The sequence below is a fragment of the Echeneis naucrates genome, chromosome 3, assembly GCF_900963305.1.
Source record: "Echeneis naucrates chromosome 3, fEcheNa1.1, whole genome shotgun sequence".
Taxonomy (NCBI): domain Eukaryota; kingdom Metazoa; phylum Chordata; class Actinopteri; order Carangiformes; family Echeneidae; genus Echeneis; species Echeneis naucrates.
The window spans coordinates 13,397,417-13,421,952 of NC_042513.1; the positions used below are offsets into that span (position 1 = coordinate 13,397,417).

The 24,536-nt window shown below is 42.5% G+C and overlaps 1 protein-coding gene across 5 annotated transcripts in view; it reads right to left on the reverse strand.

Moving 5' to 3' along the window:
- The window catches only part of LOC115040964 (protein kinase C-binding protein NELL1), a 348,772-nt gene that overhangs the window by 237,651 nt on the left and 86,585 nt on the right, over nt 1–24,536 (reverse strand). For 3 of the 5 annotated variants that reach the window (XM_029498154.1, XM_029498151.1, XM_029498150.1), the window contains exons 1-2: nt 6,686–6,803; nt 6,061–6,189 (exon numbers count right to left, since the gene is read on the reverse strand). The exons of 1 other annotated variant lie outside the window; for it this stretch is intronic. In XM_029498154.1, coding sequence (XP_029354014.1) covers nt 6,061–6,189; nt 6,686–6,734 — 178 coding nt within the window. In that variant the 5' untranslated portion in view covers nt 6,735–6,803. Of the gene's footprint in view, nt 1–6,060; nt 6,190–6,685; nt 6,804–24,536 lie in introns of those variants that run through there. One more of the 5 variants, XM_029498152.1, reaches the window with a different exon arrangement.

Genomic DNA, 24,536 nt, shown 5'->3' on the forward strand with positions numbered 1-24,536 from the left:
TTATAAACCCCAATAAAAATAAAAAAAAAAGGTTTGTACTTTGTAAACCATTGTAAACTTTATGAGGTTCCTTAAACCATTTTAGTCAATATTCTGTTTTCCAACTTAACGCACATTGTAAGGTCTTTCTCTTGCACATGTAACATAAATCGTCTGTTTGTTTGATTACAGATCCTGCAGTTTGACCTTTGTTTGCTTGATTTTGTCCACTTCCTCAGACTTTTGGAGGGGGGAGTGGGAAGGCAGCAGTTTGTTACTGCTGTTTATAAGTGCTGGCAGCACTGTGGGCCCTTTGTTTGAGAGACATTCAGTTTTTCCTTTCAGAAGCAACCGCAAAAATTGAGTAATTTCAGAGTGCCAATTTTGCCCTTCATAACGCGCCTATTTCAACTTTTACAAAACATCTTTTTGTCTCGTCATGCTCTACAGCAACGTGGCACAAGATGCAGCTGTAGCCACTTGAGAACTGATTCGGTAACAATGCTGGATAGGAAGCCTCCATGATTAATGTTATTACCAATCGGCTCTGTGAGGAAAATCTGAAATGCCCTGGGAAATCGAACATTTTGACAATTTTTTTCCAGATTAGAATCTTCCTGATCTTTATCTTGGTCACCAAGAACTCCCAGTTCAGGGATCAGGCTTCAAAACCTTTACAGAGAACTTCAGTTTTGTTTAATGATTAGGACTATTGTCATCAGTCATGAATAGAAAGTCAAACAAAGCCCTTAAAATGGTCCAGGGACCCCACCAATCAGTACCATGACCCCCATTATATGATAAATATAATTTTTGACACATTTCTACAAAGTCAAGTTTGTCAGCCCCTGGGGGATGGGGAGGCCCTGAAAGTCTGGGGTTGCACTAGTTTCTTGCCTTTTTAGAATCACCATTATATTTGACCAGAGCAAACTATATTAATATTTCATTGATGACTGAAGTTTTGGCATGAATGTGAATTTGTAAAGAAAGCAGCATTCCTAAAAAGGTCAGCTCCGTAAATCCTCTATAAGATAAGATATAAGATAAGTCCCTTTATTTAATTTGGTGTCACTCCCAAATTGCTCCTCTTACTCTCAGTCAATCAGTCTTACAAATCAGTTCTAAGCTTTCTAATTGGGGATAGCAACCATCTGCTAACTCTGTTCTGTGTGAGCTGCTCTTCATCTACATTTTGCCTTTTTTTTTTTTTTTTTTTTTTAATATGTGAATCAGTTGTACATTTTGTGCTGGAGGAGCTTACAGCAGTTTGGACAAACCTCAGACTGACACACCATCAATGTACAAGAAAAAAAGCACAGTTTTTACAGCATTAATGTTGAGCTTTGCAGCACCACAGGCTGTTAAAAGTGTGCTCACTGTAATTCAAAAGGAAACACCTCTGAAGCTCACAAATTAAGACAGTAAATGTGAAAAACAACAAGCTGTAATTTACACGTCAGTATCTATCTAAGCAATTTCCTTTCATTGCCATACGGATCAAACAAATAACACACAACATGTTAATCAGTTAGTATCTCCCAATGCAGCTTCATATTAACCTGACAGCTATAACAGTTTGTAAGAAAACAAATCTAATCTAATCTCTTAGAGTGGTGTAATTCACAGATTAGACTGACAATTTTCTTCCTAGCAACTCTGGCATCTGTGAATGACTTCCTGCATTTCCAATAAAAAAAAGGGAGATTGTGAGGCTGCTGCGTTTTTTAAGTGGATAGTGGTTGATAAGCACAAGTAGAGTTTCAGAACTGGACCTGGACTGGACTTTTTATAGCAGTTTCCAGGGCAAATTTCGATATGTGCTTCACATACAACAGTATCCACAGGAATAAACCAAATAGATTGACAGAGAGATTCTAAGTATGTGGGTGAACACAATGTGGGTAGGTTTGGAGAGAAAGGAATCTTGGAGAAATTGACAGCCGAGCCGATTAAACATTAATTAATGGGCATTTAAGTCATAAAACTGGACTGCAGAATTGTCATATTTTAAGGGTAATTGGTCTGAAATGATTTTATAGATCTCAGGGATATAAAGCTCAAGAGTGCATTTGTTGTTACCATTTAACTATTTAACAGTAATTTGAGCAGGAGTGTCAATGAGGAGGATCTATACATACTAGACAGCCCCACGGCCACCTCTGTTTCCTAAGTTTCTGTTCAAATTAACAGTGTTATCATATCAAAATATAATAAATACATAGTTAACAATTAATACAGACTTTGTCTTATTCTTCTCTAATAAGAAGAAAGGTTCCATAATGAAACTGTTATTTCAAACTGTCAAAATGTCATGGCAAGACATTAAGAGCAAAGCGCGCTTTCATATGAAAGCAAGATATACATATGGTTACTGCACAATTGATTCTGACCACATGAGAAATAGCAAAATCTAATTTCATTTTAGATAATGACTCCATATCACTGCAAACGTAATAGCTTGATATTCAAGTTTAGCTTCTGTCATAAAACTAAGTCTATAGTCTACAGCCATGGTTGTGCTGCTATGAAGCTGTAATGAGGTACGAATACAAAAAGTGAAAACGTTGTTTCTTAGATCTCTACCACCAGTGGGGCATAAAGCGTAAAGTTTATTCTTCAAAAGAAAAGTTCTGCTGTTATCCAAATCAGAGCAGTTTTTACTCCACACATTGGCCGTTTTGGGACATCACAGACTCAGCCAGTCCAGTTCAACTATACACTGTCACAATCAGTCAGTGAAATGATTTTGTTCAGCTTTCAACAGTCTCAACTGGAAAGGTCTGTCTGAAAACAGAACCATGACAAATCCTAAATAAACATATGCAAATGTTAGAGAAATGAAAGAGATTCAAATAAAAGGGGGCAGTCAGGACTTGTTCAAAACTGAGCAGAGGATAATTAGACTGATTCCAAACTCCATTCAACCCAAACAGAGATGAACAGCAGCATGACGTGGTTACTGTAGCTGAGTAATCAACAGCTGTACTGAGTTAAACTCGTGCTGACTCCTTGAGAAGGTACAGCTCACATCTGTGGCATTCTGTCAAAAAACACATTTTCCTCTTGTGACCACGACAGCGAAACTCATGTTCCGCGCTAATTGCTGTAATTGCACCCAAGTCATATGGGATCCAATCAAGTATTCAAAAAGACCAAAAACACCAGCAGCAAACACAGGGAAGGGATTCACCCGATCCAGGCAGACTGGATGTAATTTGGATACAGAACAGGTCCAGAGTCCGGTCGCAGGATGCTTGGAACTGAGTGGACCCCTGAGGAGCTTTACTGTGCTTTTGTTCAGCTCAAAGTATTGAACCTGAGAGCTTATTTCCATGTCAGAGAGCCCGTTCACTGGTACATATGCTTACACAAAATGTCTTGGTAATCCAACCAACAACTGCTCAGGTGTTTTCTAAAAAGTCTTATTTCAAAGAACTGAATGCCCTTCTGATGCAAAGAACTTTGTGTGTTTGAAGCAGCAGCTGTTTGAAGTTGAAATGTTTCACTCTGCACCAAACGGACAGATGCAACAAGAACCCACAGGGGGATACCAGCACACAAACCGACAATCACCATTAAAAGAATTTTAAATGTGTATCGAGAGTGAGACAGGCAGCGTGTGTGTGGAGGGGGGCTGATTAATGAGGTTTACAATCTGGGCTGCAACGTAAGAAGAGTAACTGTGTCAGCCCTCATATATGGACAAACTGACTGCATTAAAGATACCAGAAGTTCCCACAATGTAAGCAAAAAATTGTGATTAAAAAAAACAGTAGTACTCAGAACTAATATCAACAAATATGCTAATTTATTAGCAATTAGCTAAGATTTGTTTCTTGCTTTCGCTGCACGGTTGGTTGATTATTAGCATTTTTCTCTCTTTTCAGCACAAGGTTGGATTACACATCGTGTACATGCTTGCCCACACCTGGGGGGCACGGTTGATGGCGTTGCTTGCCCGTTTCCTGATTTCAATAGCCTCGTTTTCGAGGCCATACGGCGTGGCCGGCAGACTTGACAGTTTTGCTGGGATGGTCACGAAGCATGTCATGGGAAGACACGAAACCTTACATTGTTGTCTTAAAGAAGAATCCAACCATATAACTACAAACAGAAGACAATATGAACATTTTTGAATTTTAATTAAGTGTGCCAGTTTCTCATTCTGCTGAAAACTTAAGAGAGGAAGTGCTGAAATCCATTTTCAGACACGGGCCATCTGTTGTTTGTTTATGAACGGCTAACTTGGAGACCAAAGACGTGTGTGCCAGCGTCCAGCCAAAGACACTAGCAGAGCCCTCCCTCTCCCACTCAGAGCTATCAACACAATTGAGGCACCACATTGCCCTTTTTCCCAGCCATTTTACGAGCATTACACTATGTTCCTCCACTAGTTATGTAATCAAAGAGATGAAATGTGATATTGAGCTCAGTGCACAACATGACTGCACACAGCATACATAAATCATCTTGAATAATCACTGACCCAATCAGCTACAGGAGCTCCAGCAAAGCTTCTACTATAGGTGTAAATCATGACCAACTTGCTGCTGTGAACTACCGCAGCATAAAAATCTCTGCTTTGTAGAAAAGTAATAGTGAATGGGAAATGCTGCAACTTTGGCTGCAGTTGCCCTGCGGAGCCATTTGGGTTACAAGGCCATGAAATCAGCGGAGCGGTGGGTAAAGTGTTAAACAGATCACCCACACAGACCTCCTCTTCAAAAAAAGCACAGGTCCAGTTTTCCCCACTGGGCTTAGCCTCATTTTCCCACGCTATGTGGGAAATAAATGTGAGTGTGTGTTTGTAAAGTAAAAAGTAAGGTTGTGCATCCCTGCATGGCCTCCAGCCCTGAATCTTGGACTGCTCCACCTCAGCAGAGTTGGCCAAGCTGCCCTGCCTTCATTCATACAGAGCCAGTGGCAGACCAAGCCAAGCATTCAAGAAAAGAAGACCACATGCATACGCACGCACATACTCTCTACACTTGCACTCTGCTGATAGCAGTCACAATGCCCTTCGCTGCTTATTTTGGATTCAAGCTCGTGGTGCTTGTGCCAGTATCTTTGAATTGTCTAACCTAAAGTTTTAAAAGGAAAAAAAAAGATAGAGAGAAAAAGGAAAAAGGTTCAGTACTTCCCTCCAACAGTTTTTCTACAAGGTTGGAACTGCATAATATGAGCACAAATGTAAAGCCCACACCTGCCTTTGAAAATCGCATTTAGAAAATTCAATTTAATGCTTAAATTATAACAGAAACAAAGTTTTAGACATAAGAGTAATTGTATCTTTTTAGGCAACTTTTTTCTATAGCAACACACACAGACACCCAAAAGAAAATCTGATTGATCCACACAGCTTTCTCTCAATACTGTGCCTCCCACTTTTTTCTCATTTAACACCAACTAACAACTGCCGCTTAAAGCTGAGGCCACAACACGAAGAAAATCAAGCAGCACCAAAATAGATGGAGGACTTTTCAGAGCGCAGAGAAGAAACTGAGCAATACAAACTAATGCAACACTGGTCAGTAATTTGGCCTTTAGCTATCTTTAGGATGATGATGATGATGATGATGATGATTATTATTATGATTATTATTAATAATCATAATAATAATAATAATAATAATAATATTGGTGGCATTTTTTCCGACCTCTATCAAATCACACTGAGCCTCACACTCCGGCTGTGACACACCTGATGTCCAGGAGCTAACAGTAGGTGGGATTAAACAAGGCTGAGTGTAACTGTAAACAGTAAAAGTATCATCTTAACGGGGGGGGGCGTAAAGGGGCACTGAGCTGAAGCGTGTCCACCAAGATCCAGAGCATCTGCTGAAACTGGGAGTAATTATGAGAGGAGGCTCCCTTGGGTGCTCTGCCTCACAGTCGGCGATAACACCGTGACACCCAAAGGTGTGGCGCTGCGCGGCTTCTCTGCCCGCACTAACTAATGAAACAAAGGGCGTGCGTATCTCCGTGCGTGCGCAGCGGTGAGGAAGGGGAGGCAAAGAAATGTCTTTAAGTTGAGTGGCGAGACTAATGAGGAGCACATCGGCAGCGTGCCCGCCTTACCTCGGAAAAGGAAAGCTTTGCTGCTGTTGTGAAGACCCGCCACTTGGGTAATTCCATAGGTGGCATTCGCCTGGTCAAGTTCATGGATGATATCAATCTGGTAGTCTTGATCTGATCCGAAAGCCAAAGCTGAGGGAAAGAAAGAGGGGGCGGGGGTTAGAGGATGTGTGTTCAAACCCTGCTGACAGGGTGTACTACTGAAACAGACAAGGTCACTGCCTGGTGTGCATTTCTCTGCCTGTGACGGCTGGCCGTGGAAAAAGTTGGATTTATTTCCCACGCAGCGATGCTGCCGGTGCGGCTCGGTGAGCTGCACCGTCGGCGCCCGCAGCCATCACCTGCGCTCTCCCCAGAGCGGAGAGGCACCGTGCGCACAAGGTGGAAAGGTGGCATCTCCTTTACCTTCACTGCTTGACAAAGGTTAACTCTACAAACTGCAGCTGATTCAAAATAATCACAATGATGTGCAGCCCAGAGACATTATAACTGCAGCTGGCATTTTTGCGCGCAGGTTGCAAACTGAGGAGCGTAAAAAAAAAAATAATAAAAATACGTGAAGAAGTGCGCATCTTTAGCTACAAAATCCGTAACTGCAAGCACGGAGAGGCACTGGGAGCGTACTCACCTGGTTTGGTAAAAAAGAAAAAGGATAAGAAAAGCACGTAAATATCCATTTGTGTTGGAGTTGCGCTGCACTAAGTCCTCGGCCGTGCGCTCCGCTGCTTGTGCCCCGCCAGCCCGCTCCAGTCGGTCTGGCGCTGTGAGCTGCTCTCACCTCGCCTGGATGTGGAGGAACGATCCACAACGCATGAGCAGGGGTTCCCTCCCTGCAAAAAGGGATCAGTTTAAGATGTCTGAAAACGTCCTGACAGGCGCTGCGTGCAGCCGACTGTGGCAGGTGCAGGCTTTTGTTCGGGGCGTCTGCTAAACTGAATTGCAGACACAAAATTTGAGGAGATTCTCACCCGCGGATTGGCGAAGTCCCCCCCCCCGTTCAGACAAGTGAAACTTCCAATTGTGGAGGTGAGAAAAAGGGGGCCTTGGAAAGGGAAAGTCTGAGAGTGAAGGGATGTGGGGAATTCTCTGATGGCATAAAGGCAGGCAGACAGGTTGCGCTCACTCGGCACAGCCAGAGATTATCCACAGACTGAACAGTCTCTGGGGGCAAATTAACAGCAAGGTGTGGCAGAATTTACTGAGCTGTGAAGAGAGCTTGGACTGCAGGACATGGGTGTGCTCCTCACATGAATTTATGTAATTGCATAGATACAAAAAACAATATTGTCCTGGTAATCGTGTATGCTTCACACAACAGCCGCACTCCCCCCCAATCACTTCCTCTTGCTCCCAAATCGAACTCAGCCTCCCACCTCCCCCCTGCCTCAGAGAACCCCTGGGATTTACAAGTCCTCTTTCCTCCGGGGCCTGTCCTTATTGAGAACCATTAATCATACCCTTCTCCTGCCTGACAAACTTCTCCTTCTCCTGCACCAACACAACCTAATGAGGGCAGAGAGACACGGTGTCTGCTTCATGATTATACAGTTACACATCGAGCACCGCCTGCTCTGCCTGTGCAAGTGTGCTCCACACGAGGGAAGGTTATGTTTGCTTTGGGATGCAGGTCACTGTTCCAGCCTCTCAAATTAGACTGTAAACAATAGCAGCAATACCCAGGCCTATCCCCTGATCCAGGAGCAGAAAAATCTTTAAGGGGATGGAAGGAGGTGGGGGTCACATTATCTGAAATTACAGGTGGCAGAGCAGCAAGGAGAGAAGGGGAATTTCAGTTGTGGAGAGCTGGTGTGGTTTTCATGTTTTCAGTAAATAAAAACAAAGGAATTAAACTCTCTCTCCACTTCATGCTTGCAGTATTAGTGATGCTGATTGCATTGGAGGAGAAATGATGTTAAAACACAACTCTATTAGTATCCTAGAAGTCTGGGTTAGATGCATGACCATATTTTGCAGCTAGGGCCATTTCTGCATTCAAATGTTGTCACTTAATGAAACTGAGTTGGTGGTAACCTGGATATCTTCCCTCTGCATTACAGCGTAGCAGTTGTGGCCCAGACAGACAGGTGTAGGGGTGCTCAGGTGAAGTTTAGTCAGAAAACCCACTTTCATTCATCCCCGACTATGGATTTTTTCCCTTCTTCCTCGTCAGCCATGTAAATGGAGGGTGTTTGCCCCCTTTACTTGAACCCATCTGATTTTTCGTTGTGACCTCTGTGCAGTCATCTTGTCGCTGTCAGAATTTGAAAACGTTCCTTTCGCTGGCTCTGTGAGCTGGCATTTCATTGTGCAGTTGATGTGACCTGCCACCACCACAGCTCCAGCTCCGGTTTGATACTCAACAAAAACAGCGTAAGTTGTTTCTGTGAAGGGTTTCAAGGCTACAATGATGCAGGTTTTTTTCAGTAAGAAAAAATAGTATAAGCAGCATGACGTTGTCACATTAAGTGTCTTTAACTTTGTTGTCCTGCTGATCGGGTCCCCACATCACAAAACTTTCATGTGGTTAATTTATGAAAACAATCAAGACAGGAATTATGGCTCTCTGAACGGAGGTGGGTTATCAAAGTCTGTCCCTGACTGACTGATGGGGTGAGAGATGGCGTGGCCATTGCTCTGTCTTTAGCTGGTAAAAATTGATTGTTGAAAAAAAAAAAAAAAAAAACAATTTGTATCGCAGCTGCACACAGTTAATCAAAACATAATCAAAATCTCAACATGGTGAAGATTAATAGCAGATTCTCAGTAGCTGCAAATTTAAATGTAAAATGTGTCTTGAAATTGTTGTGCATTGTAAGCACCATAAGCGCTGTGGTGTTATATCGATGCCCCAGCATATAAATAATATTTCCTTGAGGTAAAAGAATATTAGTACTTGGCTCAAGACAAACATCGCATCATGATCGCTTTACAATCTTTTTTACTGGAAAATTCATAACAATTCCAGTTGAAATCGCACAATACATGCCAAAATAATAATTTTTGCGTATCATGTAGCCTAATTTGTATGTTTTGTTATTGCTACCAAGCCAGCTTTGATATTAACAGCTGTTTACCCACAGAGAAGAAAAGTGATTTCAACATCAGACTTCATTCCTTTACTCAACAAGAGCTGTCGCCAGTGTTGAAAAAAACAAAATAACACTTATCATCCTTTATGTATGCCAACCAGCAAATACCATTACATCTACCCCTTTCTGATAGGAACGCACTGTTAACTTCCAACTTCCACCCTGAAGGTTTTATAACCTTTCATCTTGTACATGCAAGTAAATGGATAAAGCTACTGTCAAGTGTTAATCACCATCACCTGCTCCTGACAAGAGCTCACGTTTGGCAGCGGGGAAAACTTAGATAAAGGCCCTTTCAATGAAAATGTAGCAACAATGTACGGAGCAAAGAGCAGGATCTCTTCATCTCTTCATCGCCTAGTTACTAGTTAAAACTAGTTAGAAACTAGTTAAAAACTAGTCAGATCCTCCACAGCCTTTTGTGCCCACTAAAAATCTCCCATCAGCCCCCCCGTCACAATGTTTGTGATTTGTAAATGTTTCACTTTATTGTTGCTTTTATGGGTGAATTGCACCTCAAGGCTGCTGCATTTTCGGAGACTGGCATGGCAATAACACCGTGACATGAAAACCAAATGAAAAAATAATGAGTTCATGGTGTTTCACAGTAGATCCCTGGCTGGGGTACATCTGAATGGTTGGGCAGGTACATGTGAATTATTTGCTTTGGCCTTCAATGCTAAATTTACACAGTGGTCACCAAAGGATGCAATATCTTTTTCTTTTTTTTTGATGTCTTTCCCCAGGACCTGGAAATGGATAAGCGGTAAAAGATGAATGAACGACTGTATCTTCAGAATTTAAGGATGTGTCAAATCAAAAAATAAGAGTTTACTGTACTGCTGCTGCATTGATTAGACATTTGTTGGCACACGCACAGCAATGAACCAACAGAGAAAGGAGACAGCGAGACAGAGAAAGCATGACTGGCAGGGGCAGAGATATGAATGTCAACAGGATTAGCTCCATAATTCCACAGATTGTGCGATTGCAGTGCGGCCCAGCTGTTTTTAATCTATGCTTGTCAACACAATGCCCGCTGTCGTCCTACAGTCACACACGGCGAGGTCATCAGGAGAGGTGCAGACAGGGGACTCTTTCTAATCAGTAAACAGCCAAGCAAGATGCCCCAATAGCACACATAAGCAGTAATGAAGAGGTAAACAGCACTTAGAAAGCTCATCTGCTGTGGCTCTTTACTGCCTGGTGGAGATGGAAGTCAAAGAAGCATTTCTCCAAGCAGAGCAGCTGATAGATTAAACCCACTGGGGTGTTCAATCACTGATGAAATAAATGACATTTTGCGGTGCCTCTTGCTTCTTTTAGATGGAGCCCACTTTTAATGCTTGCTTTGTGCTTTACCTGACACTTTAGTCTGACAACATCACATTAAAATGTTGAGAGTATCTCAGTTTATATCAGTGCACCTCTAAGCTTGGATGATCCACAGTTTTGATTCCTACCTCTTGATCCTTTTTATAAAAAAAAAAAAAAAAAAAAAGTGATAGAAATGAGAATTTAACCACATCCAACAGGCTATGTATCTGTGTAAAGGTTACTATACTTTGAGAACAATTTGGACAGTAAGAAATTTTAAAAGGCATTAATGCAATTTATTCTAATTCAGAGGCAGGTGATCCTTTAACATCTGCAAATATCTCTGCGTGAAAGTTTGTGAAGTGGAATCTTGTTTGGCAAAAATATTTTGACTTGACCACTTAAATATGCACACATAAAAAAGCCTTTCCCTGATATAACAGAGCTGCGTAGTGGAAAACCTAATACCTGAATGATTAGGACATCCTGAGCAGCTGAGTCTTCACTTTGACTCCCAGCTGGCTGGATTCTTTGTTGCACATCATTCCCCTGCTCCCACTCCCATTTCTTCTTACTTCACGCTCTCCAGTGAAAAGGCTTCCATATGCCAAATATAATGATTATAGATAAATTACACAGTACATTACAATTGTTATAACACTTGCAATGGCATGAATTTGAGTTCAATCAAAAGCAAATACTCAACAGCATGTGCAGCCTTTTATTCAAAAGTCTTCTGATGCAGACTGATATATCAGGTATTCTAACACATTCCTGCAGTGATGTAGGGCTGTAACATAAATTTTATTTTCTTTTACATTTATGTCTGATTTGCCTAACATGTTCATTATGGCTGAAATCTGTAATTATTCCGCTGTTATTCCACTATTCCACCAGGTATCACACACTTCTACTTTATTGATGTGAAGGTTTGCGAAAATGGCACAGATAAGTAGACAGAGCCAATGAGGGGAAGGTTCAATGTTCTTTAATGAGAAAAGAGGGTCTTCACAGGGAAAAGGCAGGGGGTGGGCGAGGGCAAGGGTTGATGATCAGAACTGGGGTGAGTGCTGGAGTCCGGCTGTGTTGAGGCTTTGAGGTGATGGTGAGGCTGGCGACCAGGGCTGGATGTGGCAGGAGCCACGAATGCTACTCTGGGCCATATCCCTCCCAGTCCGCCAGAAACTTCAAACCCCAATGGCGAACATCCATGTAGGCAGGATGACCAATTGAGGATACAGGGGGGTCGGGGCACAAGGTGCTGGAAGACACTGGCTTAAGGAGAGACACATGGAAAGTAGGATGGCTCTTCAGAGAATGGGGCAACTTTAGTCTGACCACAGTAGGGTTATTGACACTCTCCAACTGAAAAGGGCCAATGTAACAAGGTGCCAACTTACAGGATTCCACCTGGATAAAAGGGATAAGGGATAAGAGCCACACCTTCTGTCCAGGTTGGTAGGCAGGTGCAGGAGTTTGATGATGGTCAGCGAGGCTTTGATTCTGGGCAGCAGAACAAAGAGCCGACTGAAGTTCCCTCCAGACCAGACAACACCATCGAAGGTTGGCCTGAACAAATGGCATGGCCACTTTGTTCTCCTGGACTGGGAACGGGGGGATTGATAACCCAGAGAAGCTATAAATAGGGACATCCCTGTCATTCCGCAGGTGAAAGAATTGTGGGCATACTCAATCCAGGGTAACTGGATGCTCCAGGAGGAAGGATGGCGAGCTGTGACACAGCAGAGGGCTGCTTCCAGGTCTTGATTAGCCCGTTATGTTGGACCATTAGTCTGAAAGGTGGTACCCAGAGGAGAGACTGGCAGTGGCCCCCAGAGCCTGACAAAAGGCTTTTCCAGACCTGAGATGTAAGCTGAGGGCCCCTGTCCAACACAATATCTTGAGGTCTGCCATGGAGTTTGAATACATGACGGACCAGCAGATCTGCCATCTTAGTAGCTGAGGGCAACATACAGAGGGTGGTGTTACCTACAGCTGGCAGTAGGCCTGTGACAAGATCTACTGCAATGGGGGTCCATGGACGACTACGGACAGGAAGAGCATGTTAGAGGCCAGCAGCAGCTTGATGAGAGGCCTGATTGCGTGCACAAATGGTGCAGACAGACACAAAAGCTTGGTTGTTGTGGGACATGGAAGGCCACCAAAAACACTGCTTGATGAAAGTGCAGTGGAAACTGGGATGGTACATTAATTTTGGCAAATGCCCCCACTGCAACACTTGAGACCTAAGAGCCAGGAACAAACAGACGGTTAGTGGAGCAATTACCTGGGCCTGGGTCAGAGTGCTGGGCCTGAAATTCAGCCAGGGCACTGGTGAGGCCAAAAAGCACGACCAAGTAGAGGGGCGCGTTGAAGGCCATTCTGAGGCGTAAAGTGTGATCCTTTTTCTCAACAATAAAGAAATCAGCTCCGACGGGGGAAGAAGAGGGACGGATCAAACCAGCAAAGAGTGAATCACGAAGGTACTTTTCCATGGCCTCCCTCTCTAGATGTGACAGGTTGTACAGACAGCTAGCAGGTAGAAGGGCACCAGGAAGCAGTCCGATTGCACAATCATAAGGTCTATGAGGGGGCAGAGATAATGCTCGCTGTTTGCTAAACACTTCACTGAGGTCATTCTAGGTTAATGGAACGAAAGAGAGGTCAGGGGATTGGGGGAAAGCAGAGGAAAGCTGAGTGGGAGCAATGGCAGACTGCAAACAGTGTGAATGGCAAAAAGCACTCCAATTAATAATGGTGCCTGCAGACCAGTCGATGTGAGGGTTATAGACTTTAAGCCAGGCAAGCCTTAAAACTAAAGGGGCCTGTGGGGAGGGAATAACAAACAATCTGATGGACTCACTGTGGTTTCCAGACAGCAAGAGAAAGAGAGGCATGGTGCCATGGGTGATGCAAGCCAGATGCTTTCAATCCAGAGCTTTCACATCTTTGCATTCAGGGAGGACTTCCAGGGGAATACAAGCCTGAGCCACAAGAGCAGCATCAAAGTCAACATCTGCGCCCGAGTCCACCAGAGCTAGAAGAGGGAGTGACTCTGAATAACAGATGAGGGTTGCCCTGAGCTGCAAACGACGATGAAGGGAGTTAGCAAAGATGGACGTATGGCTCATCAGGACCCCTCTCTGTCCAATAAGCGTAATCTTTTGGCTGCAGAGGGTAGGAAACAAAGAAATGGTCAGCCTTCCCACTATAGACACACAACCCAACTGTCATCCTGCGTTGGCACTCTGCTGGAGTGAGGTGGGCTCTCCCAAACTGCGTGGGCTCCTCTTCTGAAGAGTCCACCCTTGAGCTGGTGGTGGATAAGGCTGAGGTTCCTAATGGAACTGAGAGTAGAGCATGAGAGGCAGACGACTGCTGGAAGCAACCAGCTCTCAACTTACATCGTTCATGTAGCCGATTATCAAGTCTGATAGTAAGAGAAACCAGAGAGCTCAAGTCATCAGGTCATGAGGCTAATTATTATTTCATAGGTTCACTTAAGGTCCAAAAATCAACTAAATAATCTGCCACACCCTTATTTCCCTGCCGAAGATTCAAAAGGCGATCAGCCGCATCCTCCTCATAATCATGAGAGAAATATGCCTCAATGTGGAGCTGGCCTTTGCCGTATCATGATTTAGGGGATTTTCTTTCAGACTGACAGTTCTGTCCTGAGAGGAACCAAGAAATGCATTTGGGAGTTCACGATGCTTTTCCTCTATAATGGTTAAAACTGCTGAGTAGAGGGAAAGCTTCAGTAAACAGTATGTGTCGTTCTGTTCAGCTGCACCGGAGAGCTTCAGGTCCAATCTGGATTTAATAGGTTGAGTGGAGGGGGTTGAAACTGTAAAAGAGTTATGAGTGTGCACTATCAGAGACATATAGAGCCAGGGCAATACCTTCATGATGCTTAAGGGAGTCAATGTTTAAAATGTATTTTGGTAGCAACAGTTGCAGTCTCACAGAATGCCTCTTCTCCAGTATCATGATTAATCTGTTTCTTTCGCAAAAGAAAAAGGGAAAAAAAATTGCAGCGCTACAATTTTAAAAAATGGTTCCCTTCATTTAATAACGGAGGAGGAAATGGTGAGTTGGAGTGTTTTTTCTTTCACTGTTACCTGCCGTGACAGCAGAATAAGTTTTGGATGAAATGGGCATCGCCACTATAGATGGGTGCATTGTTCACAAAAATTGTTGCCAGGAGGCAATTATTGGGTCGCACAGAAGACTCCTAACTGACATGACGGGCATGAATTGACCCTACAAGTTTTGTCTTTGATCCCCTTGACAAATATAGCTGCTTTTATCCCAAGCATGACCCACTTTTGCTCTCAACCTTTTTCAGATGGAGGTAAACACGCTAGCTCGACTGAAAGAAGCAGCATCTCTCCTGCAGAAGGCAGCTGCGTGATTGGAATGACAACTGCTGTATCTCTCAAGATCTCTGAAGTTGCAGACAACAGCTCACCAATGTAAGAGTAAGATATACTTTAACAAACAGAAGCCAGTGATTAAGGTACACATTAACAACTTTGTAAACATACCGGTAATTATACGTACTGGCAGAGGTTTCCTTTTGTCAACAAATCCCCTGACAAGACATCAAGTACCACATAGAAGCCAAAGCCATATGTTTACCCTACACTTTATTCTGCGGTTGTGCCATAGAGCTTGTAATTATGCTGACCTGCACAACGACAATGCTAACTTGCTGATGTTTAGTGGGCATGTTTTTAAATTTGAAAAGCTGATTCTTTTGTCAAAAACCAAAGTACTTGACAAATTAAGATTTAGATGACAGATGAAGTGTTGGGTGATCATCAACGTCATAAAGAGTCATCCAGTCAGGGAGGGAGATCTGCACCACATTCATGGCAAACCATCCAATATCTGAGGGAAACATCACTGAAAGCTAAAAAGGCCAACCACATGGTGGTGCGAGAGCAAAGAAAAGGGTACCAACAAAGTCATTAGGATAAGTCTGAGTACCAAGAATTTTGCAGGCGTCTATCTATTACAGCTTTTCTCACAGCGATCCACAGTCAACCCCTGGTGGCCTTACGAGTGTGCTTGTTAAAATATCATGTGAAACCTGGTTGAAGTTACACGTTTGAGCCATATTCACCATTCATCATCAGCCACTTAACTATCAAAGACAACATTTTTTGGTAGTAAGACCACCAGTGAAAACTTCCCTTTGTATGTATATTTATTTAACTTTGGTTTAAAACATCGACTCTCAAAGAAGAACCTTCGCTAGCAGGACTAAGCAGCAAAAGCTGATGTGCAATAGTGATCTGTGGGACTTTTGCTGAAAATATTGGACAGAGCTGCACATCTTCCAACATTCGGATGATTTCACAATGGGGGGAAAAAAAACCAACATCACACCAAAATTAAATGGACTAAAAGGTTTTAAACACATTATTGATTTACATTTAGGATAGAAGTTTAGTTCCTTTTTATTTACCTAATTATTTTATTCATTATCACTTCTTGGAAAAACAAGCTGTAAAAATGCGTGAAACAGAAAACAATAACTGTGTTTTATTTATTATCCAAAAATCACAGGGAAAGATTGATGTTATTGTACCATCCCATAGCTGCTGTTTTGATTGTTGGCTTCTGGTTGATACAGTATATATGTACTTGTTGCTCCCAGTAAAACGCAGCAATATTATATGAATGCACTCAGGCAGCATATACTTTGAAAGCTTTTGATTTACTCTCAGAAAATCACGATGGCATTGATATTTGTTTTTGATTTCACAGCTTTCAAATGTTTTTTCCTCAGGAGTGCTCAGATAATTCTTGTGCAACCTGTACAAAAGCTCCATCCCTGTAGTGAGCAGCAGAAATGCAGTATGCCATAACTGGGTATAGTTATGTTTTTCAGGCAGTCATATAGCCAGACGACTCTCCATGAAGAATACTGAAGAACAGGATGGCTGCATTCATTATTATTCTGCTAAGGAAGAAGACCCTAGCTTGTTTGAATCCCTTTGAATAAATCTTGTTTTGGTGGAATATTTACACACAGGAAGATAATTACTGTAATTAAAGGAACGTATATCAATTATGACATCCATATCATCAGAATATGCCCTTTGGATCCATAGATACATTTGCTAGCCCACTACAACTACAAGCAGTGTTCGGCACTGAACCTCATTATTTAGTAATTTCTCAACATCTTTTGCCACAGATTTTTATTATTGTTAATTTTACCCTCAGGCCCTGATCTTTAACACCATCTTGTGATGCTGGTTGTTCAATAAGACCTACTCTGGTGACAAAAGAATCTAAATGAGCGGAGATTTACATAATATGCAACACCAAGCATTAAAATTGCAGTTTGAGAGTTTAAAAAAAGCTTTGAAATATTAAATACTCATGAAATCAGTGCACAATGAATTAATAAACTATTAACCGGATGAAACTGCTTCTGATCCATCACATTGCTTCCGAGATGCGCTTGTTCAATCAACTGTGAATAATGAAAGTTCAAATGAGAGGACCCATTCTAACACTAGTTCTGTAGACACTGTGGGGTCTTCAGCATGTGGTATGGGTAATCTGGCATCACAGTTCATTGAATCAACTCATTACGAAGCCAAGGCACATTCAGAATGATTCTCTTAAGGGCAAACATTAAGTGCAAGCTTGATAACATGTGGTGCAACAATTTAAATATTGTTATAGCACTATAACATGGAAGTTGCAGAAATGAAGTTCCGATTATTTGGCATTAAAAGCAATGCTATTAAAACCGAATAAGCCTTGATGGTATTCTCCTGGTCACTATTATTAGACTACAAATGGAGGCATATTGGGTTTTGAGGTAACCCCAACAATGCACCAAAATACTGCTCATTAGAACATGTGAGTGGCACCGAGCACTCTATGGAGCATATTAGACACGTCTGGGCTGGGAAAGACAGAAATCACAGAAATGGCTTGCTCCTTATATCCAGAAGTGGCTTTTGAACCTAATCATTAACATAATCATAATAAAGCGGACAAAGTACATAACTTTATTGTCAAACTATAGAATAACCTACAGTTGAAAGTTTTGTTCAGTCAAGTTTGAGTTTAATTTGAATCAAAGTACTTGAGAAAAAGTGACTATTGAAAAGTTAGTGAAGTTGAAAAGTCCGTGTCTGACGGTCAGACACGGAGCCCAGCCAAGCACAGCCCAAAAAAGCAACATGGCACTTTCTTCACCCCGTGGGCCTACCACTTGCGGTGATAACCGATGGGGTCGGGTACGCTCCCAGTTAAGTGGCAGTGAAGGTAGACGGCCTCGATGACCCAAACCTGGGCAGCAGAGGCTGGCTCTAGCGACGTGGAATGTCACCCCACTGGGGGGAAGGAGCCAAAGCTTTTGCAAGAGGTGGAGCGCTACCAGCTGGACCTGGTGGGGCTTACTTCTATGCAGAGACTTGGTTCTAGATCCCTACTCCTGGAGAGGGCACCAGGCAGGTGTGGGGATACTCACAAGCCCCCGGGCTGCCTCATCACTAGGTTGGAGTTTTCCCCAGTGGACGAGAGGGTCGTCTCCCTACGACTCAGGGTTGTGTGTGGGGGGGGCCCTGACTGTTGTTTGTGCGTATGCACCAAATAGCAGTTTTGAGTATTCGGCCTTCTTGGAGACCCTGAATCGGCTCCAGTAGGGGACTCCATAGCCCTATTGGGGGACTTCAATGTGCACGTGGGCAATGATGGAGACACCTGCAGGGCTGTGATTGGGAGGAACGGCCTTCCTGATCTGAACCCGAGCTGTGGTTTTTTGTTGGACTTCTGTGCTAGTCATGGACTGTCCATAATGAACACCATGTTCAAGCATAAGGATGCTCATAAGTGTACTTGGTACCAGAGCACCCTAGGCCAAAAGTGATCGATTTTGTGATCGTGTCATCTGATCTGAGGCTGCATGTGTTGGACACTCAGGTGAAGAGAGGGGCGGAGCTGTCAACTGATCACCACCTGGTGGAGAGATGAGTTAGGTGGCGAGGGAAGACTCAGGACAGACCTGGCAAGCCCAAACGTGTAGTGTGGGTGAACTGGGAACTTCTCGAGGAGGCCTCTGTCCAAAAAACCTTGAACTCCCACCTCCGGTGGAGCCAATCTCTGCATTACCAAAGCGAGAGCTGTGTCCGAGTTCTCGGCAATAAGTTGGACTTGTTTCTGCTGGGGGTTGGAATCGGAGCAGCAGGGGTGGTGTTGCATTCACTCTACCGCACTGTTGTGTCAAAGAGGGAGCTGAGCCAGAAGGCAAAGCTATCCATCTACTGGTCTGTTCCTACCCTCACCTATGGTCATGAGCAGTACGTCATGACTGAAAGAACGAGATCACGGGTACAAAAGGCCAAAATGGGCTTCCTCAGGAGGGTGGCTGGATTCTCCCTTAGAGATAGGGTGAGAAGTTCGGCCGCCTGGGAGGGACTCGGAGTAGAGCCACTGCTCCTTCACATGGAAAGGAGCCAGTTGAGGTGGTTCGGGCATTTGATAAGGATGACACCAGGACACCTCCCAAGGGAGGTGTTCCTGGCATGTCCAGCTGGAAGGAGGCCACAGGGCAGGCCGAGGACCGGCCAAACTGGCCTGGGAGCGCCTTGGGATCTCCGATGACCGATGTGGCTGGGGAAAAGGAAGTTTGGAGTCGTCTGCTGGCGCTGCTACCTCCACGAGCGGGCCCTGGATAAGCGGATGAAGATGATGATGATGATGGTTTTTTTGGAGTTGAGTGGGTTTTTGTTTTTTGTTTTTTTCCCCAGTTACAAATATGGCATGTTCTGTCAAGTTTTCCTGCGAATTGAATCAATTCAGGTGAATAAAAGCTCTGGTTCAAAGAATGAATAACTCATACCGCTTAATAATACATTTCTACATAAAATGATATTCAAGCACAGATACTTGAAAAATATACTTAACTGCAGTATTCAAGTCAGTACTTTTCTACTCTCCACCCCAGATCATAATAAGGCATTAACCCAATTTTCATAGTTCACTGATAGAGGCATTCGTTCACAGAAATTTGACACACAAACAAAAATTTATCATCCAGGTGTTTGTTTTTTTTTCTTCTCTGTTGCAGTAATAAGATCTGAGTTACGGAATGGCAATGTCCACAAGCAGGGACATCTGAAAGTACAGTAATGCTAAATGCAAAAGCATAACACAGACCATTAAGAATTGCTGAACATCACAGATGAACCTTTACTTTTCCAATACCAGTGGTGTCATTAAGGATAAATTTGTATTTGGTTCTCATTGTCTTGTCCTAACTCAGTGGAGCAATAGAAACCATAGAAAACTGCTCAATGAAAAGCCAGACACAAGTACAAACACTTGACCGTTGTTCAAGTCTATTTTACCAGGTCTGTGAGAAACCGCAGACACTCTCTCATTGCAAGACAACACATCCACAGACACATATAAAAAAAATTACCATGTAAAAGCAGCCATGCAGGACGGCTTACTGACATGTGCAATAGGAAGTGAGAAGCCATCAGTTGCAATTGCTGGCTTTACTGTTTTGTGGTATTAATAAGTGGAGCACATTAGGACATATGGACCCATTTTTTTATGTTACATTTCTTTAATATCATTATTGGGAAGCTAAATATTTCAATAATCGTGGACAAAGATATTTGTTTGAAAAAAGGATCAGAAGGAAGATATGGTAGATGGCTAGAGACAGACAGTAGTTGGACTATGAAAGACTGCAGCCTCAGGAATAGACTCAAAAACATGGTTGCAAAATAAGAAGACAGGGTGCTGCTGCTTTCTTATTGTTGGGTGGATTTTAAACTCTTAGATGTGTTGTAGATCAAGCTGTCCAGGCTTCACGTCAAGTTTAGAAAATAGTGACAGACATTCGTGGATTCTTCTTAAAAAAGAAAAAGCATCTCACGCCGGTAGTTTAGACCTCTTCTAAATAATGACTGCCCTCGGTAACTCGCCAGCAGCAATGGCATGATTGTTTCAAAGTAGTGAGAAAGAGTAGTCTGTCTTGCCTTCTCATACCCTTCAATCTGCATTTCTTTTAACCATCTCCAAACTTAATCAAGTACCTGTGGTTATTTTTCACGTATAAATTCTCACAGTTGGACACAGTATCTCCAAAGGGAGGCACCCACAACACCGACCTAATGACCAAACCCCCTGAACCAGGGCTCGGCAACCGCATTAATAGAACCATTTGGGTGCGATTCCAAACATAACTTACTTGACCACTATAATGAAGATAGTTTCAGTACAGTTATGATATCTACATAAGAACTGTAGTTTGTTGAATTTATGAAATAAAAGAAACATGTTCTATTTTTCTCAGAAACTTTTCCTTTTTTGTTTGTATCCATGGTTAGCTTACCGGGGATCAAGATCTTAAAATAAGTCACCAGCCTGTCTGCAACAGGTGGTGCACACAAGGTATTTTGATTGACAAAATTGTAAAAAATAAATATATAAATAATTCCAATCTTACAAGATCACATGCATCTCTAGAATCATAACTGTTATGTTGAAAAAAACAACTAAATAGAATAGAGGACACTGGCATAGTGGTTAGCACTGTTGCCCCTGTGTGGGTTTCCACCCATTGCCAAAATACAGGCATGTCTAGGTTAGCTGGTGAATCTAAATTGTCCGTAGGTGAGTGTGAGTTGGGTTTCTGCCTCTGTGTGTTGCCTCTGCCTCTGTGTGTTGGCCCTGTGATGGACTGGTAACCCCGCCCTTACCCAGTGTTGGCTGGGATTGGCTCCTGCACCCCCCATGACCCAGAAACAGATAAACGGTAGAAGATGAATGAATGAATCCATTATTTGCTCAAAACCGCAGGGAGCCACGGCAGAGGGCTGAAAGAGCTGCATGTGGCTCTGGAGCCACAGGTTTCCGACCCCTGGACTCCTAATATGGAGGAGCAGCAGGTTCCACTCTGAGCTGCTTTTGAGGATCCAGGCCTCTCAGCACATCCATAGAGCTAACGCCAGACTGCCTTCAGAGAAAGCAAATTTCAGACTCTCGTAGCTGTAATCCCATTGTATCACTCACTTCCTGCAGTTTATGACCAAATGTGAATATTTAAATGGAAAATGAATTACAAATAGACAGCTGCACTTTCATGCTCCAACCCCTTATCTACATTTCCAGCAAAAAGACATAGAAGTCTATCACCTACTGTACTATACAATACATGGCCAGGCTGATATCCCTTTTTAGAAGAAACACTTTCAGATGTTATAAAGAGTGCAGTACATTCTTTGTTGATGCATCTTTTCCCCCCTTGCCTAGCTCCTGGCATTGTGCGTGGGCTTGACTACTAATGTGCACATAAACAACACAGAAAGGATTTGGCTGTGATTCTCTCCTCAAACAACTTCAGTTGTGAAGGAATGGATGTACACACACATCTGTTGCTACCAGCAAACTATACACTGAAGAAAAGGGGACAAGCATCTGCAGAATTTACTTAACCATCTTCTTTGCATTCAAAACTTTGCATTCCAACTGCAGTATGTTCTGAAACTAAATATAATAGTGTCACACAGATTCACCTTGATGTGCAGTAAAAGTACATGAAGGTATTCAGTTTATGTAGTACAGAGCCGTGACCACCATGTTGGACTGAGGCCATTCAGTCACATTCATCTATCAACTTCAGCTTTCAGCGCGACGAAATGCATTATGGGAAGAAGACGACGACCCCGGCTGGTGCCCCACCACTGCCCGCCTCGGATCATATGGAAGACTTAAACTATTTTAAAAGCAGTTTATGCGTAGTTATTTGCTGTGCAGTTAGGATAAATTGAACACAATCCTTTGTTGCTGTTACAGATTATTATTCTTATTCTCATTCTGTGGCTCAAATTCTCTGGTGAGCACCTTCTTCTCCCAATTGTGGGTGTTGGAATTCATCTCCCATGTTAGCTGAAGTTTAACAGATATAAGGTGTGCTTTTTATCCGTGTGTGGTACCATGGCTGTCCACAGCCCTGGTTTTAGTATTTAATATAACTGATGTAAATTTTCAGTGAAGAAAACGCATGTATCCATTTTATCTCCAATATAAAAATGTCTACAATAGAAGCATGACTATTTATCTGTGTACTCTTTGTGTTGCGAGAAATATATTTTGAAATTGAAGCTCTCCTTTGTAATGCTTGCTGCTGTAACAGATTGGTTATTAGTTACAGTTTGGAGTCAGCTCTTAAACAGAAGGCTCATGTTTTCATGGTGAGTTTTGTTCCTTTCATTTAAAATACATTGGTACAATGTAAAATATAAGTTTGTAATACCTACAAGTGATAAAGCCAGACATAATGATAAGCATTTATCTTTTGCAGTAATTCAGGGTGCCAACGCAGTGTGAATGTGAATATGGCCTTGTAAAGTATGCCCCTTAGTTCTACTAAGTAGGTCCCAAATACACAAACATTTTAGATTAAAACATATGTATTATAGCAGAAATTGTCATTTTCCATGTGTTTATGAAAGCTTCCCCTTCATTTTTCATACATTTAAATGGATTTCATGTGACTAAAAACCAGCCAAATATTTCAGAAAACTGCGTATTCTGAAAGATTCTGTCGCTGAGACAGACTACCTGGTTCATATTAATGGACATTTTAGGAAAAACCAAGTGGTCACTTCTGTGTTTTTAGGTTGTGACTATAAAGCCTGTCTTTATGGTACATTGAAGTCTCAAAGTCTTATTCATTAACAAACTTCAAACCAGAGATTTTGAGTATGGCCAGTTTTGTGTCTCTGGAATCTGCAGTCTCTGTGATGACCAAGCAGAGAGTGGCTTTGAGGGCCCTGCTGAAGTTCCTAATGGAATTGCACACTTTTACAGCAGCTTTGTTAAAGTTGGAACATTTTTCTCAGATATCAAGTACAGACATTAATGATTTTTTACAAGAGATTCATCACCTCAATAACTCTCCCGTAAGATCCCATACCTCTGATGCGCTATTTGATATATTTGAGAACCATAACCTCCAGGTTGACAGAGCGATCCTAGAGGAAATAACCACTGCTCTAAGTGACGTGAATCCCATAAACAAAGCCATGGGGAAAGGTGGTCATTTGAGTTCAGCATATTAGTGTAAGCAGCATTACAAAGCAAACTTAAATATTGTGGAACCTATTGAGTATATTTCGAATGCTGAAGAGAAAGAGCAAACATTATTGGAGCGTACAAGGTTCAGTGACGGCCTGCATTCAAAATAAAACTGTTTCTTTTCAAGTCAAGAGTCAAGGCTTTCTTTCGGTATGTACCTTGATGACTTGGCAGTGTGTAACCCATAGCTGCATCCCATAAAAAATATGGGGGTCTCACTCCTCTTTATCCTGGCAATTTAGTGTAAAACGAATTATTCTAACTTTGACAAAGTTCTACACCACTCATACATGCCCTCAGGATTTAAGAGGTTGATGGTGTTTATGTCCCACAACTGTGTACATTGTTGAAAGGTACAGTTCAGACTGTTGTTGCAGATAACTTGGGTGCTGACGGAGTAGCATGATTTTTTGGGGAGTTTTACAGGTTTATTTTTCTCTCGATTTTTTTCCTGCAGATTTTGTATGAAAGGAGACTCAACGGAGAATGTTTCCTCTCAGAACAAAAGACGTACCTGAAACTTTAGAGAGGCCTTCGAGAGGTCCAGTGGCTGTTTCAGAGTTTGACTAAAGCTCTTCCTTATTTTCATTTTCATCCATCATGCCTGTATAAATAACACATTGTTTTGCAGAATTAACCGTTTCACCTTTATAATTATAACAGGCCAACTGGTCCTTTTGGGCTCCCCCGCCCGCTCTACATCTACCTTAATGAGGATCGTGGGGATTTGGTGCAGGAATATAAGGTCAATACTAGCAAAAGAGCTATCTTGGCTTTTCTCGCTCTCTTTTCTTTTTAATTACAGGAACATTTACTATCTATCTCATATACAGGGTATATGTCCAGCGATGAGTAAATACACCTTCGTACTTTAATGCTCAATCTTGCATTCAACATACTTTTTATCTGGCAAAGGGGTACGCCTTCTTATGATCTGCAATTTAATAA